This window comes from Phasianus colchicus, chromosome 11, assembly GCF_987193195.1.
Source record: "Phasianus colchicus chromosome 11, bPhaCol1.hap1.1, whole genome shotgun sequence".
Taxonomy (NCBI): domain Eukaryota; kingdom Metazoa; phylum Chordata; class Aves; order Galliformes; family Phasianidae; genus Phasianus; species Phasianus colchicus.
This window is the reverse complement of record NC_143446.1, coordinates 4836556-4855377: the sequence shown is the minus strand read 5'-3', so window position 1 is coordinate 4855377 and position 18822 is coordinate 4836556. Positions and strand designations below refer to the sequence as shown.

General features: G+C 35.1%; 1 protein-coding gene and 1 long non-coding RNA gene across 22 annotated transcripts in view; one reads left to right on the top strand and one right to left on the bottom strand.

The window, feature by feature from the left end:
- The window catches only part of ATP2B2 (ATPase plasma membrane Ca2+ transporting 2), a 393147-nt gene that overhangs the window by 42738 nt on the left and 331587 nt on the right, over nt 1-18822 (bottom strand). For all 17 annotated transcript variants that reach the window (XR_016470063.1, XM_090148058.1, XM_090148043.1 and 14 more), the window contains 3 exons: nt 6871-7112; nt 6082-6316; nt 558-737 (listed from right to left, as the gene is read on the bottom strand). Coding sequence is in view for 16 of the 17 variants with exons in the window: in XM_090148058.1 (XP_090004184.1) it covers nt 558-737; nt 6082-6316; nt 6871-7112 (657 nt within the window). In the remaining variant the exon portion in view is untranslated. The remainder of the gene's footprint in view (nt 1-557; nt 738-6081; nt 6317-6870; nt 7113-18822) is intronic.
- Nucleotides 1-18822, top strand: part of LOC116239166 (uncharacterized) — a 114061-nt gene that overhangs the window by 72589 nt on the left and 22650 nt on the right. For 3 of the 5 annotated variants that reach the window (XR_016470068.1, XR_016470070.1, XR_016470067.1), the window contains exons 3-4: nt 4515-4605; nt 17496-17580. This is a non-coding gene — a long non-coding RNA (uncharacterized LOC116239166). Of the gene's footprint in view, nt 1-2732; nt 2803-4514; nt 4606-17495; nt 17581-18822 lie in introns of all 5 variants that reach the window. The other 2 variants (XR_016470069.1, XR_016470071.1) reach the window with 2 other exon arrangements.

The following is an 18822-nucleotide window of genomic DNA, read 5'->3' as shown; positions in this document are numbered from 1 at the left end:
TAAGGAGTAAATGCCTGTGCTTACAATGGACTCTAAGACACAGCATAGAATTCACCTTTTTTAAGCTGGCTTCAATAATCTGTGTCTTTTATATGTGGAATTAAAAATGTGAAGAACAGCCTAAATTATTCAAGTTGTTAGAATGAGTGAATGCAGTAGTAGATGGATTACATGAAGTGTTATAAAGTGAAAGTATCTGGTTCTCAGCATTTTCATGAGACTTAAACCTGTAGAGTTGACTTCTTTCTCCTCTTATCTAACAAACCTGTTTTTCCTGTGCTTAGTTTTGAGTTTCTTGAAGGCTAGTGCTATGGTTCTAAAAAATGCTGAATAAGTCTAGCACAAAACTTGCAGTGTTTCTACATCCTAAAAAGGAAAGAGTGGCTTTTCAAAAGTATTTTAAATTGCAAAAGAATACTGTTAGAAAGAAGTACCAGTCTCTCCAAGTAATCTTTACTGAAGGAATGTACACGTCAGCATAGGAGAAGCAGCATTTCAGTATTCTCGCTATTTTTATGGCACATTCTTAATACGTATGGATTTAGCACATGAATTACCTCTCCCTTCTCATTTCGGATCCTCCTGTTAAACTCTTTCCCTTCAAGGCAAAGAAAGTCTTCTCCTGGATGAATGATTCCACATTTTATGGCAATGGCACGTGCTGTGTTGATATTGTCTCCAGTGACCATGCGGACCGTAATTCCAGCTCGCTGGCACTTTCTTATGGCTTCTGGGACCTACAGAAGCAATGTAACAGGGAAAGAAAATTTCCAGATATGAGACAGAAATACAAGCCAGATATTCCCAATCAGGTCAGTTTTCAGATCAGTTGCCTAAAGATTCTCTTGACCTTAATACAAACAGGAGTATTCTGTATCTTTTTTCTCTTTTTTTTTGTTTTTAGCACTGAGGTGCAGCGTGCTGAACCTAAAATGTTCAATATACATGAAAACGTACTGAGAATTCAGTTATTTTGTACAGAAAAATAGTATAACTTTAATTTACCTTCTGATCCAAATTTTCCTTTCAGTAAGATCAAGTTTTTATGACAGCATTGCTACTCAAATTTATGCATATCAAGAGGTGGAATTTCCAAATATAAATGACTTCAGTGTTTCATGAATCATTTATTTCCAAAATTTAAAAACAAAGGATGATTTCACTTAGCTTGCTTTCTTCATGAAACTAACTTTTACTGTTGCACAGTACGCATATCAATGAGAGAGAATTCAGTGTGTAACAGGGTACATGAGATGAACATAAAATCTAGGCACTTACTTGATATCAATTTATTTAAAAATAAAAAGGTTTTTTTTAAATAGGAATATGCAATGAAAATAATTTTCATTTTAAAACAATAATAATCAACAATTTTTAAAAACCAAACAAACCAATTCAGTTTAAGAAGTGGCATCAAAATGGATATTACTGACTACAGTAGCAACGTTTTCCTCTAGTTAGCAGTCAGTTTAGTGCTGCAGAACTTGTCGCTAATTAGATTGGGTTGACCTCAGCCATTACTACAGAAACTATCAAGAAAACGAGCCACCATTTACAACATTGCACTGCTAATGTTGTGCCTTGCGAGTCATTTTAAGTTCCCCTATATTTACAACGGACACTGCTGGGCGCAGAGCATTGCCTTTGATTGACAACCAGCATTCTTATCCAACGTGACAAATACTCTACTTCTGATGTGTTCATGGAGCCAGAAAGGCTATACATTTTGGACTGAATGTCACACTAGACATAAATATTACACACCCTTAAAGCATATGGTAGATAATGATTATTCTAATCAGCGAGTACAATTTCACACCATGTTTCTGCATCTTCATTAAAATACTTTTTCTACAGGAAAAAATAATGCTATTCACTTGAATAATGATACTAGAAATGTCTCCAACACTTCTAAATCAACTCAGCCAGATGCACATATACAGGAAATAATGGCTCATCTGGTCAGTTGTGTTTTTTCCTCTTTAATAAACAAGAGGCAGTTAAGGCATCTATTTTCCGAACTGCCTGACTGAACACCTAGTTGAGCAACAGACCAGTACTTTTCTCACTACTGTGAAGAAAACTGCTGCACCCACAAAAATGTGCTGTTGGCGGAATGACTTTCTACACAGATGACAGAAGCAAGAGAAAAATCAAGGGTCAGAGGTTTATCTTCCCATTCCCTCATCTCTATTAACTGCAAATATCCTTCCCAACAGCTGCATCCTGGAAACATTATTTGGACCACCTGAAGCCTCTTTACATTATGACAGAGAATTCTGTGAGACACATACAACCAGCTCAAATTCATTACTTAAGCAAATGACTTCTGATTTACTCAGTTTCTACTATAACAATAATCTTGACTATATCCCATATGCCAAAGTTGGAGCGCCCTTAATATCCACTTAACTGTGGTGACCCTCATGCATAGGGTTATGCCAGATTTAGATGACTGCCTCTAAATCCAGCATAGTATATGAACCATGAAGGAGAAAAATAAATTACAGTACAAACAGAAAAATAGAAATATTCACATAAAGCGCCAGTCCCATTAACCAAGGTCATGGGAGGACAACCTACTTTTAAATACACCTCAAACTCACATATAGCTAGGGAAATAATTCTAGCTCCCACTTCTCTCATTTTTGGACAGCTGGTGGGTGGTATCTGACTTACACTGTGTACAGTAATTATGCCTAAAATATTGTTCATATTTTTTAATGCTGTAGGGAAGAAAGAGTCGTGGCAGACTGAGTGGGCAGTGGAAGCAGATATTTTCCATCCGTATGCAGAATTTAGGTACATACTTCAAATGTTTAAATTTTCTTTCTACAAAGAAAACCTTTCAACATGTGCATGCAGAGGTTATCCAGTGAACAAATACCTACCAAAATCAGGTGACAAATATGTGAAAATTTAGAAGTGATTTATATTCAGTGCCTAGAAATAACAGATTGGAGCTGTACCTTGGCAAATTGGTATAAAGCCGTGCAGACTCATTAAAGCCAATAAAGAAAGGCTGACAAAATAAACAGACATATCTCTGTAGGCACAAGACATCAGTCTGTTGTTTCTTTTGTTGTAGATTTATCAAAGGAAAAAAAATGGAAAAAAAAAAAGGTAAATATTAAGTGGTTGATAAAAGTTGCTGCTAACAATGAATAAGCTAGAGCCTGAATTTCATCAACCTAAGTAACCAAAGTATGCAAAATTCATGGGTGTCCAGTGGTTACATTCCAGTTAAAGCTTGTCAGTTGCTGGATACCATTGTTGAATAATTCATCATCTTGTAATGCATGGAAGGAAATGCAATGGCAAGAAAGACCCTGCACTATAATCAGAACAGATGCAGTACTCTTACCTCATGCTAGCATGGCAACACTGACACTGCAGGTATGCCAAGTACGTGAATATTTGAACACACCAACAGTGCATATGGGCAAAAAATTTTAAGTAAAAAAAAAATAAAAAAAATCAAACCTTCCTTAGTAAAAACATCAGTGCAGAAGGGACAGTAAAGATTTTCAGGATGGTGACACTGGGTTGTTTATTGGAATTATTTAATCTGCCATTTCTGACAGAATAAATCCGGATATCCATGAATACTGAGAATATCAATAAAACAGAAATAATAATAATAGTTCTCGTTTTTATGCTTTTTCTCCTGCAGAAAACACTTTGATTATTTATAAACTCCAATGGTGTTTCTGTTTAATAGGTGGAATTAATCCTGGTAAAATAATACAGTCATTTATTACAGCTTGATATCTTACTATTTGCAGCTACAGTGGCAATTTGAGTGATACGTAATTCCCAAGTAAGATGTATCATACAAAGACAATTTTCTGAAATTCATGTTGTTATTCTGTCTTGGAGTTTTTTGGATCGTGAACATCATAAAACAGTTGAAAGGGATATGGAGAAAAATTCCCACCAAACAAAGTCTCAGAAAAAAGAACTACAGGTTTGTCCAACATATGGTAAAATCTGAAATTATAAACATTTATCATGTTTCTTGCAGTGAAAAAAAAAGTCACTACAAATTTTTTATGTTAATTACAAGAAAATCAATACATCAGTTAGATAAATTTTTGAAATAAAGTGCTTTGATCCCTTCATCTTCTTTGATCCTTTAAATAGACTTTAGACTTGACCTCTTTGTTTGTATGAACACTATTCATGTTTTATTCATCTTTAAGAAATTATTGCCTATGAAATGAGAGCATAAAACATGCTCACCGTAACGATGTGATAGTATGCAGCTATTTTAAAAATTAACTGCAAATCCTATTGCTGCCCATTTCCTCAGTCTTATACATAATCCGACTTAAAGCTATTTTTGAACAATGTGTATCGTTAATCAGTTTTGGAGGTGAAGAGAAATGGTTCATGGTTCCATTGGTCACTGACAGTTTACATACTTCCTGAGTTTATCTGTATACCAGTTAGAGCATTAGGAGTGGGATCCATGCAGACAGAATATTTTAATATTATTTTAAAATATTTTTCAGGATGCGATTTGAAGTGTAGGAACAGATGGATTAGCAGCAAGACACCATCTGATGACACAAAGTGAATGCTGTGTATCCAATGACTGCAGAGGTAAAGGTTTTATCATTGTTTTCACTCAACCAAAACTTACTGGATATGATTACATTTCTCGATACTGAAAAAAAGTCAAACATACCATTATCATTCAAAGTGCAGTTATGCAATTGGTGCCTGTAGGTGTAATTATATCATGCTAGTTTCCTTCATTTATTTTCCAAAGTTACAGCAGTCAAAAGTGTATAAAGGACTAATTTAAAACAGACTCAGGGAAATAATTTTCCTTGCATGTCTAACATTGCCACCATTTCTCAGTGGATCAAACACAAAGATTTAAACATTATTTAAAAAAAAAAAAAGAATAACATGACAGTAAAAAAGACCAATGTTGGAACCAAGGTACTTTATACAGAATCAGAACATACTCTTTTTGTATAGGGAAATTTCAGTTATCATTTGGTGACCCTATTCCAGAGCAAACCCACAGTCATTAATCATCTACTGCAATAACTGCACCATCAAAGAATTAATTTCCTGAAGCAAAATGGGAGAACATTTAATCACACCCTCTCATCTGCAGTGGGTCTTGGGACTGGTGCTCTCAAATCACATCGTGCAGCTGTATGCTATGGCCATATGCTTATGGTTGAGTCAGTAAGTAAAACATCAAAAGAAGATACTGCAAATGCTGGCATTTTACTATGTTTTAAATTTTGGGGCATACCCTCAATAGGTCAGTTTCTACACTGTAAAATTGAACTGATTTTCTGCAGTCAGGATTAACTATCAAGGACCATATATATTGGTCACAAACAATGTTTCTATCTCCATTTGCCTTTTGTATTACTGTAGTAATATAATTCACAAGTGTAGTAGCAGGACAAGCCTCATTAAAGACAGATATGGAATAATATGGCAACTTCTTCCATTGTGCACATACTGATCTTCTCAGTTTACTTGAATTTTAAGCTTTTGGCCCATTTTTAAAGCCATTGAAGAACAGCATCCACGAAATCTACAACATATCCAAGGTAAAGCTTTTCCTTGTCCAAAGGTGATATTTACAAGTTCTCCTGAATAACCACAAGTTACATTCTCAGGTCAGTTTGTAAAGTAGCACATTTTAGTAAAATACAGATCTCCAAGACTACATGTGTTAGCTGTGGAAGATATGACATAATTACAGTCATGGCAATTATAGTTACTATTCCTGGTTTTTTCTACTTGCACCTCACCACGTTGAGAACACAATAAAACTTCTGCTGACAATTCTCCAGCATACTCCTCCATGAGAGAAATTTAAATCATTTAAATCCTTTAGCTCACAAAGACCTATACTGCTAAATTTAAATGAACTTTTATCAAATTGATTATTTTTCTTAGTCAACTAAAGCTTGTTTTTAAAGTTCACTACCATCTTTGTTACAGCTACATAAAATAAGAAAAAAAGATGAAAACCACAAGAAATCTAGAAATCAGTTCACGTTTCATTCTCTAAGAACTACTCTATAACATAAGAATTTAATTTACCTCTGGTCTTACTGGATCTTCAATGCCAACAACACAAATGCAAGTCAGATCAGATAAAATGTCATTTTCATTGTCCCAGTCAGGTTCTGGGCTGCTGTTGAAGTCTCGGAAAGCAACACAGATAGTTCTCAATCCATCACAGGCCATTGGTTCAATCACTTTCTTCACCATTTCATCCCGGTCACGTGGTCTGAAGATACGAGGTTCACCAGCTGCATTAAGGATCCTGGAACACCTATTTTATTTCAGTAAAAAACCAAAGTGTGATTGTATGTTATATGACTGCTGAAAAGTATTTCCATGTATCAGCTCTTTTCCTTCAACATCTTCCTTTTTGTGCAAATTTCTAGATTAAACAAAAAGATTCACTACTGAAATATTGTAACTTCTTACGGAGACTCTCAGACCCTTTCATCCATTACTTCCCAAAAAGCCCATGCAATTAGTGAGCTTAGAACTTGCAAAGAAATTTAAACGTCCTTATTTTCCAAATGTGTTTATGAACTGAAAGAAACTATTCGTAGATGACTGAATATAGATGAAAAATACATTAAAAAAATCCAAATTTTATGTTTAGCCAATGATAAGAAAGATATGTCAAACAATTTTTGCAAGTGGGAGGTGGGGATTGAGGATATCAGTAACAGCTTTGTACTGAATCGTGTCATTTTTTCTACTGTGATTAGCATATTCCAAATACCAGAATTGCCAGGAATATCTTATTAGCATTAGAAAGTTTTGCATCATTAAGATTTTGGAAAAACACAACAAGAAATCCACTGAACTTACTTCTTCAGAACAATTTCAGAAGCTCCTTTGCTGTACATTCGGAAACTACCATCTGGCATCTTGATGACAGTACTCATTGACTTTCTCACAGAGTTGAATGTGTAAACTTTATAAAGTTTCTCCTCAGGGATGAGGTTCCGAACAGGCTCATAATCCTGCTTCAAATCCAGAACAAAGCCCAAGAGTCCGCATTCCGTCTTATTGCCTACCTGCCGAGGCAGGCCACCCTCCTTTTCTGGTGGCTGAAAGAAGAAAAAATTAGATATTAATTGCTATAATTTAGCTGCACACAACGTTTCTGCCCAATTAATAACAAAGTTACAGTCTGCAATTTAAAATCTGAGTTTTAAATATGCAGTCACGTCCCTTCCCATTTTTAAAAACTACCAAATACATTCAGTCAGCCATGGACAGTTGAAGAGTTTCTGACTGCATATCATTAAAAATGTAATTACTTGCATAATTGATTTTTATTTACTGCAAACAGAATATTTGCTATTCTCATTTGAACTGAATTGTTTTGAAGATTTTTGTTGGTTTTAATGGTGAATTACAGAAAGATAGCCTTTTCTTCTAGCAGCCAGTTCTTAATAAAAAGTAAATCTCCATCTAATTATAATAGTAAATCTCCACGAAAATGGCATTTCCAATAACCTATTGAACAATAATTCTACTTCTGGAAGCACCTGTTTCTAGAATTAGAATTCTGACATTAGTCAGCTGCTTCAGACAGAAAATGCTTCATATGTTAAAAAAAAAAAAAAAAGTAGTAGGTTAATCATTTTGTAACTCTTCGTGTTTCTCAGTACTTACAAGTATGAGGAAGGCTGTACTGTCTCATTAAACAAGCATATTTGACATAGAACTTTCTTGGAGGGGGGGGAATATTCCCAGATAAAAAGTTCCTGTGTTATCAAGATTCCAGATAGACTTCAGGAACTCACGTAAGCTCTAGACTGCTGGTAACTTAAATTTTCCTCTACTCAGTAGAATTAGAAAAGTGTTTACTTAAGCTTTGAGACCCAAAAGAAGAAAAAGTTCTTTCAGAATTTTAATTTGCAAAGTATCACACCATTGAAAACATTTGCATTCGATAAGCCTAAGCCATCAGTTTCTGTGTGACTTAAACATTTCCCTCACATTTTGCAGAATCAGAGATGAACGACTATATTCAGAATTACGTCCCTGTTCTCACCATAGACTTTTAAATCCACTCTACTTGTGAAATATCTATGGGATGAAGGATAACATAGGGAATGATAAACTCAAATTGCATATCTGTGAACCCACAGGGATTTAAATTCTTGCAACAAATGCTGCCATAATGAGCGGAAAGGGGAACTTTAGGGAATTACCAGTAAATATCCCAGAGAAACACTTTTTGCAGCTAGTTTGAAGAAAATGAATGACTGATAGATAATAACAGACCAGTATGGGGAGAAAAAAACAAAAAACAAAAAAACTTGACCACATTTACATAAGAACTACATTTCTATCACCAGACAAGATGTATATACTTGGTGACAGATTAATATGATTCCTTAACAGAGAGAGATGTTTCTAAGGTGAACAATACAGAATAATAATAATAAAAAATCTGTTCCAGAAAAATTTATCCTTTCAGAAACAATTGTAACATTGCTAGATTCAGTATGAACCATGACTCCATGTGGGTCAGATCTGTATTACTATGACACTTCAGCATTACGCTCCGTTGTCAAAGTAAAGCACACCTAAAAATATGCTAATATGGTACATTAGCTTTATTACATACTATGAAAGCATACCCTGCTACAATCCCATTACAGTGTGATGCAACTGCCCTTTGGATTCTCAAATTCACTTACGAATCCTTGCCTTAAGTCCCAATAACATACAGTTACATGCATTTCAAAGGTTTGTTGAATTCAGCGGACAGAAAAATTTCAGGTAGGAATCAACAAATTACTCTTCAAAATGCTGGTTCATTTGAATAAAAAAGGTTAGTTTTCACACCATTGCAGGCACAGAGTTCTCAGAACCTGCTAAGAACTTCAGGTTATTCAAAATAGTGGATTTAATCAACTTCACTGCGTGGGTAGCAGTGCTAGGGAGGGCTGATTTCTCTGCATACATTCTATCAAACTAATTCCATTTTAGCTTTAAATCCCTATTAATGTTATTAATTTTCTCTCAACACTGACATACCAAGCTAGTAGGAGATCCACACTGGAAACCAGTTAAATACATACAGATTTCTTTCCAACACAAACCTAGAATCCTAGAAAATAGTTAATTTATACATATGATTTTATCATAAGTAGCTGTAAATGGATACTGAGAAAATAAAAGTCTACCTACATTTCACAGTATGTAAACTACAGTCCTTCTAAAATTTGTTTTTGTTTTATCATGTAGTAGATCACACTTCCCTCAATTCACAATGGTCTAAAAATAGACTTTTAGTGATCATCTTTTGAATGCTAATACGTAAGCATGGGGAAAAAATACCAGTGAAAAGAAAATGAACAGACATTTCAGAAAGGTTTCAAAATCTGCTAACAAGTGGCCACCTCCCTCTAGAGCAGCTGCTGTCTCTGTACTCTTTGTACATTACATTAAAATAAAGCATATGGTGATGAGAGCTGGCAAGTAGCACTTCCTTCCCTGTACTGTTTCAGCTGAAAATCTATATGCCAAAACTAGTTTCCTTGAAGACTATTCTTGATAATCCTTTGCAGAAGCTGCAAGCTGTTAAAACTTTGAACTGTGGTAAATCTAAATGTGTTGTTTGCTGAAACCTGCAGTTCATGGCACCTGGAACACAATTTAAAAGACTGCACAAAGTAGTTACTTTTGAATAATTAACTAGGAATCACTTCATTAACTCAGAGAATGAAAATGCTTTCGCACCATATGAGAGAAAGCCTCTGAAATGTGATTTGCAGAATAAAAACTTTTAAATGCATTGGTTTTCCTGAGCTCATTTCTACTTGGAAGACATTGATCTGATGCTCCAATAAATAGTTCCCACTAACCACCGTATAATTTTAAATGCTTCTTCCAAGTCTTTACATCATTTACATAAGAATAGTATTTCAATTTTAAGAACATACTTTCATGTAAAACAAACTGCAGGCAGATGTTAAAAAAAGTTGTTACAACAATCCAATCAAAGCAGGTCTCTGGGTCAAAATATACCAACCCCAACAGTTACTATTGATTTACTATTGAATTTGGATTTGAAAAGAAATTTTCAAAATTGTTTCAATAGAAAAATACCAGTTAAAATGGGTGAATAGAAAAAAAGAAAGATAAAATGGAGAGCATATCTGATAAAAAATATTCATCTTTTAAAAATATATTAAGAAATAAAAAGACACTGTTTTTTTACCATAACACTTACTTAACTTCATTTTCTCAGTGCCATTTTTGATGTAAGAAGAGAGAAACTGGCAAGTAGATTCACCTAGTCTTTCAAAATGAAAGTATTGGGGTTTCATACATTATATGAAGTCTTCATTTTATTTCAGGCTATGCTCTTCTGTCCTAGAGTAACGATGATCATAAATTTACCACTTCTGTGAAAATCATAAACTAACTTTGCTAGATTATGTCCTTATTGCATTGGACATGAATAGACATGAAATGTCCATTCACAACAGACAAGCAGAGGAAAATACATTTTTCAAATTAAATCATGAAAAATTTCAATTCTTTACTTTAACCAAAGAGTCACAGAATGAGGTTTCAAGGGAGCTCTAGAGGTCAACTTGTCCAACCTCCCTTCACAAGCAGGGCCACCTAGAGCCTCTTGCTCAACACCTCGTCCAGATGCCTTTAAATACCTCCAGTGAGGGAGAATCCACAACCCCCTTCAGTAACCTGTTTCAGTGGCCACCCTCACCATTAAAAAGATTTTCTGTTTTTCAGAGAAAACCTTCTGAGTTCCAGTTTGTGCCCATTGTCTCTTGTCCTGAACTGGGCATCACTGACAAGAGCCTGGGTCCATCTTCTTTGCATGCTCCCTTCAGAGATGGACAGACATTGAGTAAGATTCACCTGAGTGTCCTCCAGGCTCAGCTGAGAGGTCCCAGCTCTCTAAGCATTTCCTCATAAGAGAGATGCTCCTGTTCCTTCAGCATCTTTGGGACCCTTCACTAGACTCTCTTCAGTGGCAAAAACGTTTCTTGTACTGTGAAACCCAACACTGGACAAAGTTCTCCAGCTGTCTCAGTGCTGAGCAGAGAGGAAAAAATCACCTCCTTCAGCCTGCTGGCAACACTTTGCCTAGAGTAGCTCAGGACACCATTAGTTTTCTTTGCTGCAAGACTTCACACCTTCTGGGCAGATTACGTCTTCCATGTTAATTATCCACATGACTAGGACAATGCTTATTTAGCCAAGTGCAGACATTTTATTAGAACTCTTGAAAAACACTTCTATATAGAAAAACAAACATACAGCATCCTGAAGATAAAATTCACTACAAATCACTGTTTTCAGCTCTATACTATCAAAAAGCTATGAATTTGCTTAGAATGAAATAAAAAATATACTTAAAATAAAAATAGGTCTTTGTATCTTGTACAGATTCTGATCCTCTCTCCTCTTGGGGACAATTCCAGAATAAGATAACTAAGTGATGAGGAAGATCACAGTCTGTCCTCAGACTGTTTGGAATTTTAAGTGGCTTTTCACATGAACAAATAGTAAGTTGTCTCTTTAACACAGAGCACTGAAAATAACACATCAAATTATAGAGGATGCTTTCTGATAATATATTTGCCATTCATAATAATCACTGTAAGGGACAATCCTGTTGAAATTCAGTTAAAATAAAAAGTCAGTTTGAATTGAGGTCAGCATAAAGGGATTGAAAAAGAACTTTTAACTTCTTTGAGCTGCTTGCATAACTGTTTTGGCATCAGAAGTAACAGACTGAGTTAACCTTATGCACATTCTCATCTCGCTCACTGGATTTAAAGCCCAACATTTAAAACTTAAAAGCTTTTATTTTTTTGAATGGTTTAACTTAGACTAACATAAGTGTTTCCATTCATCTGTGTTCATCAGAAAATAAATTTTCTCTTGTATACCTTCAATGGAATTTTAAATGGTTATATGTTAAACCAACACAGATCTCTTCCTTTACTTCCTTTCAAACTCAAGCAGAGCATTTCAATTGCATCCAATTTCATCCACAACCATTAAGGATCCTGATTTTGATCGGTTTGCTCCAAAATACATCATTTTTTTGGTTCCATCATTTCAAAGCTTCTCATGGCACATACATTTGGAACTCAGTTTAGGCAGCAAAAAATGTATGTAAGACGTACTGTGTACATTCTGGAAGCAAAGGCTGACGTTCTAGACAAACTAAACCAAAAACACTTGAAATATGTTTCAGCAGTCTCAAAAAAGATAAAATCTGAAGATTAAAATTAGAAATGTAAATAATATTGTTTAATAGCAGTTGTAAGATGTTACTTAATACTAGTGGGCAGCAGAACTGCCTTTTCACTGAACCACTTACTGCATGTCTTCTTAATTACTACCTGCTAAATGCAGCCAGCAGTATCACATCACTTAGCTCTCTGTTCTACAGTGAAGTTGTGTATTGATATTTCATGTCAAGGCTAAATCAGAACTCTAAACCCGCTGCCTGTTCAAATTCTTAAAGCCATGATTACCTCCGTATCCCTCACAGTTATTGACCAGGACAAACTGCTGAGCTCAGCTGCACTGAGTAGGAGAGAAGCAGTTTAAAAGATTCCCCTATGACTCATCAGACGTGAGCTGCACCCTTCAGCTGACAAGAAGCAGGCTCCTCAGCTGAGTGACAGCAGTGCCACTTGGCAGTGCCCCCCAGCACAGGACCCTATCTTCTTATTTAATCGCCATTTAACTAACAGATCTCTTCAGACTTTCTAGCAAATTAGTTGTAGGATTTTTTGTCTCAGTACTGTATAGGGAGTAAGAAACAATATATCTGTACAGTAGCTTCCTGCATCAGATTAGCGTCGTAAGCATTTAACACATTGCTTCCTATTTGGAGGACAGACTTTGAAATGCTAAAACTATTTATTTAATTAATGCAACACTTTAGTGTTTTCGTGTAATTCTCATTTCTAGCACTTGAGATGGATACAGATTATCCAAACAAAACATGATATAAAACCTGCATATTTTAACATCTCTCGCTGCCTCAAATAATGGCAATGCAGTCATTGTATTAAAAGAGGCCAGCAGTAATTATGTAATGCAGTAAGCAGCATGACATTTCCTATCAGCACAGCAAAGTTAGGAGAGCAGCAGTGATGTGGCTCAGTGAATATGGACTCATGCTTGTTTCAGCTCACATAACAGGAATGAGCAAAAAATTATACTATCTATAAATTCCCCCAAGAGTGGTTATGAAAGATGAAATCATGCATGAAGAACAGACTGAAAGGCTGGTGTGACAGCCTCTGTACTCCCTCTCTGATTGACTGTTACCCATTTTAACATAAAAAGAGAGCTAATAGTTTGCCCTTAACTTTAATAACAAATAATTAAAGTATCCTTTTAGATTGAAAGACAAATTTACGTCTAATCCACTTGAATACAAAAGCATAGAGACAAAAAATACTATAGCGAGCCTGAAAGTTGTTTCTTCTTCACACGAGTTAAAGGTTGATATATCAGTGCTTTTTTCACAGAAATGCAAAATATTTGAGACAGAAAGGTATTCGTGTCTGTTTTGAGGGACCATCCAGTCCATTGCCATTTCCAAAACTGGTTCAATAACAGCAGGTTGCTCAGCACTGTGTCCAGTCAGGTTTTGAATGTCTCTAAAAACTTTTGGCTTCCTATTCTAAAGTTTGATCTTGACTGTAAAGTACGTTTTTTATGTTTAAATGAAATTTTCTAGTTCTGTGTTCTCTCATTACCTATTTTGAATTCTTTCACTGGCCATCACTGAGAAGAGCCTGGATGCATCTTATGTACAGCCTCCCATTGCAGACACATTTGTAAACCACGTTACAGTGTAAAAAAATGAACTCTTAATAACCATGAATAACACTACTGTATAATAATACTCTTATGATTAGGATATCCTCAGTGTAGCCAGATTAAAATGAACCTTAAGACCCTTTTTTCTCCATATTTGCCTCAGAACAGTCTTACTATATTATTCATCAGATCTTATTTGTCTGTATGAAAAGACTTCCTACTGTTATTGATCAAAATCATTCATATCTTCCACAATTGAATTAAAATTTAACTCTCAAATTCTGAAGATAATGCATTCAGTTTCCAAATCTGAGACACAAGAACCTCCACTCTTGTTCTTTTGGGTGGTCCGTTCACAGGGAAATGGCAATTGTTAGATTTGTACCAGTGCTGTCCCTGCTTTGTTTAAGCACTATAACTGTTGACAAGTAACCTATATAATCAAAATAATTAAACACAACAATTGTTATTAACTAACTTTAATTAACAACCAATTTACTTTAAATATAGTCTAAGGTTTCAGTTAATGCTAGCTATTAACAAAGATGCAAGAGTGTGCTTCTCTCCTATTAAGAACATCTTTAGAGCACACAGCTGAGTGAGGAATGTGCCATTTCTAAACCAAAACTCAGCATAATTAAGAACAGATTAACAGATTTCATAACTGTCCAATAATTTGTCCCACAATTTTGGAAAAATTAGCTATATTTTCATGAATGACAAACAAGTTGAACATTTTTCTTCAAACGCAAAAGAGAAATTGCACTTAATTGAAGAACTGTAATTGGTACCTTCATAATGACAAGCAAGCATCTGCTACCTTGTTTTAGGTCTATTAAACTGAGGCTTTACTGTGTGCTGCTATTAGACAGGTTTCATGAATCGCATGAACAGCTGTAGACACGGAAAACAGAAACAGGAGACAAACCACATAATGGTGAATTTATCAGACAGTGAGAATTCAATTTCAGGGAAGCTTCTGCAATTTAAAAATGTTATTACCAAATCTGAAAAATTACTGGGGAATTGTGTTTTTGCCAGTATTAATAGCATTGATGCATGTGCTTTAAGGCAAGAACCTCATTTTTTTAGCTTTGAGGAAGGAAAGAGACATTTTCTTCTGTTTAACAATGATCTCACTAGCAGTCATCCATTTGGAAAACATCCTTTGAGGGATTTTGATACAGACCATAGTAATCTATCAATGGTTCTTTCCCTAGAATTACAAGGCTTTCTCTCCAAGGTTGTCTGTGAAAACCTTAGTCAGTGCTCCTGAAATTGACATCATCAAAATGTTACTCTTCCTCCCTTTAAATTAAGTAATAAGGAATTAATGAAAATCATCATCTCACTTAGTAGTCTGAAATGCATCACACCATCTATTCCATGTTGTCTATATATATACTCTTTTTAATTGGCATAGCCTTCTCCATGCCTTTTGCTAATCGAAATGAAAAGAAGGAAAACTTCTTGTGTGTTCTAGACATTAAACCACTGTTTTAAGCTAATGTATTATCTGAAAAACCCTCATTAGAGAGCTGTGGTAAGGATCATACCGTATAAGAATTTCATATCACATCAAACAATAGAAAATGCCCTTTACATTTGAACATCAAAAGTTTTAATTTCAAAATAGAACTGTTTACAGGTAGCTGGTTTGTGTCTGCAGTATCAAAACATACAAAACTTGCCAATACTTTGAATTGTCTATTTCTGCCTTTTAAATATAGCTCAGATAGGAGAACTGAACTTTCAGCAAGACCGAACCAAAGCAAAAATCATCTTACTGCTCACTTTCTGGTTGCAGCATAAACAAATTGAATAGTTTATGGAACTGAATTTACAAATTGTAAAGCAAATCTACCCACATAAAAAATAAAGTTTTTTTTTTTTCACTTGACTTAAGCTACTGATTATAGCCTATCATAATTACAGAAGATGTCTATCTATAGTATTCATTTCCAGAGTAAGGAAAAGGGTTCTTCAAGCATCCATTTCTAAATAAATCTGAAAAGACTAGCAACAGCTATTTTGTTTATCAAACAAAATGTACTCATCCTTTTTAAATCCATACTTGCACATAACAGCTAAACTTATTTTTAAATTGGCTTTGGTTAGTTAGGGTTGTTGTTATTTTTTTGTTAAGCAAATGCAGGAATTCAAGTGTATATAATACATTATAGCAGTGCTTATCTAATATTTTCTCAGAGGGATTTTTTTGCATGATTGGTGGGGTAACGTTTGATATACATTATAAATTCCATCCTCTGGCCAGTTCCTCTCCAGGATACCATGAATGATGCCTTTGCTGGGCAGAACAACAGACTGAGAGACTGCAGCCAATTTTCATCTGATTGTTCATTCAAAAGGAAATAGTAAAAGAGTGACGGAGAGCTCGAACATCTTGTCCTTAAAAGAAAATTCTCTAAGGACAACTTGTCTCTCACCTTTTGGAAATGTAACTAGCAAATCAGCACTGAACACTGTCAGTCCTTCTCCTTTGGAGTGAAGGGAAGTGTAAAGTAACTTAATTATCTGCTCACTTGAATAAAAAGTAGAAACCACAGAAAAATAACACTGATATGAGAAATATGCAGTGGAACTTTTTAACACACTCAAGACTTTAATCCAGAATTATGAGCAACGAGCTACATCTACTGCCCAACATTCATTCATGATTTCAGATGGATTTAAGTGTCACAGTATCTTCCTAAAGAATTGCCAGAAGCCAGCCATACTGTGTTTGCCTTTACATATGAGACAGGTTAGTAATAGTACTTTTTTAAAAAAAAAACTTCTGAAATTTTAAAAATTACCTTCTAAAAGCTTAATTTTCTCTGCAAAGTGTCTGCCAAAACAAGTCTGTCGTTTCTTCAGCGATGCTAAAGAAAACAGCATCCTTCTGAATATATTAAAATACTCATGGCATCTTTTGAAAACCTGTGGAGTTTCATCTGCTGGACTCTGACTGCAGAAAGGACTTGATGCAACATTCCAGTAATAAAAAGACAACCTTCCACAAACTGCATAGTATATAATATATAATTATGTAACTTCTGTACTGAAGAGAAATAATGCTGTATTTCATTATGAAACATTATATTGTGATTCATCTTATATTGTTTTTAATAAGCCTTTTTTTTTTTTTTTTGCATCATTATTTGCTTATAAAACCTCTGCCATTTTTATAAAGCTGGTATTAAATTATCACATGTGAAATTATTGTATTTCTGTTCCTGATGATAAGGGAAATCTACATTAAAACAGATTAGAGAATGCGAAAGTAATCTATTTCATAGAATAGATGCCTGAAGTAAGTGGTTTATATCCACTCACAAAAAAACAAAAGCTCCCATCAAGAAAATCTGCTTTGTGATAATATCCCCTACAAAGTGCTAACACTGAATTCGAGCCAGTGTTAATAATGAGCTCCAAAGTGTGATGACTATCACAGCAGGGTGCCACAGGCATGAAAAGAAACGCGTGTTAGAATCATTCACTGTGCAACCCATTTTTAATGAAATAATAATCTTTTAAAAAGGATCCTAAAAATCATCAGACAACTATGAGTAGTATTTGTCTATCTAGATGAAAACATTTTGTAATATCACGCAGGAAAGGGTTCTTCTAAAGCCTGCTTTCATCTACAGGTATGTTTGGAAATAACTGGCATTTATCCTTAGAACTGAATCGTCCTGTACCAGCACAGGAACAGGGGAAAAGACGAACATGAAGGTAACATAAGTAACATAAAAGAAAATTCTATGCAAGGTGATACAAAAACTTGTATCATGACAAGTTAAAAACCTAATTTATTCATTCTCATAGAGTTAAATGGGAAAACTAGAAAAGAAAAAGAAAAGCTATCATTCTAGTAACAAAAAGCTTTTAAGTCACTGTCAGTCTTGTTTATAATCTTGCAGTGATTAATTATTCTGATGGGAAAAATCTGAATCTGCAATTACTAAATTGTGAAGGCAAACAAGGCCAGTAGGAATACGGTTTTATAAATCACTGTTTTCTCTAGTATGAAGAAAATAAATCTAATTCAACTGTATCATCAACTTTCAGCTATATGTCAGGCTATACTGTACAGTGTAGGACCATTCATCCATCTTCTTTTCCCATATGCAAGTGTTACTAAGGCACAGCAGTCACCTTTTATAAAGAAAAAGATAAGGAACTAAGAACAGTCTTGTCTGCACTCACAGGCTGCCTATTGCCAGGTTCCTTTGCAACTATATTTTTCTGCATAAGAAGCACTTAGGAGAAATAAGTAGCTCTGTCTGTGTGTTTCGCACACCCTCTGCATACAGCATTTCACCATACTGTGGGAACCCGCCTTGCTTCTGCCAACCCAGCCAGAAATGAAAAAATCCATCCTTCCGTAGCGTGTAGCAATGTCAACAGCAGATTTACAGAATGGCCCTGCTCTGATCTCTGCTCCCTAATCCCGCTTTGCTTAGGTAAATCCACCCCACAGACAACTGCGAAGGAGCTTTCTGTGCAGCTGATGCCATTCCAACCCCCCCCCATACAACTCTCAGAAGAGGAGGCTTTATTAAAAAATGCTCTCAGCTTGCAGGACAGCACTCGTGCATCCTGACCACAGGGAGTGTGTGATGGGCATCACACATCCTGTGCTGTACCCCTGATCTGTCCTAAACATCTCAGTTATTAACTCAGTAGCTCATTTAGTAAGAAAAGTTGCATTTGTACCTCATATTATACAATACTTCAATGGCAAGCCATGTGTGAAGATCATTACTTTCTGCTAATTACCATTCCTACAGCAGAGACAATTAACTGCATGATCTGTTATCTCTAATAATTATTATTTACACAGCAAATGATATGCATGCTGTGCGTTGTTTTCTCCTGTCTAGATTATTCTGATAAAATGTTTATCAAAAAAAGTTTTAAAGAAAAACATCAAGGAATTTTTTTCATTCATATACAGAAAGATACTTTGCCTGC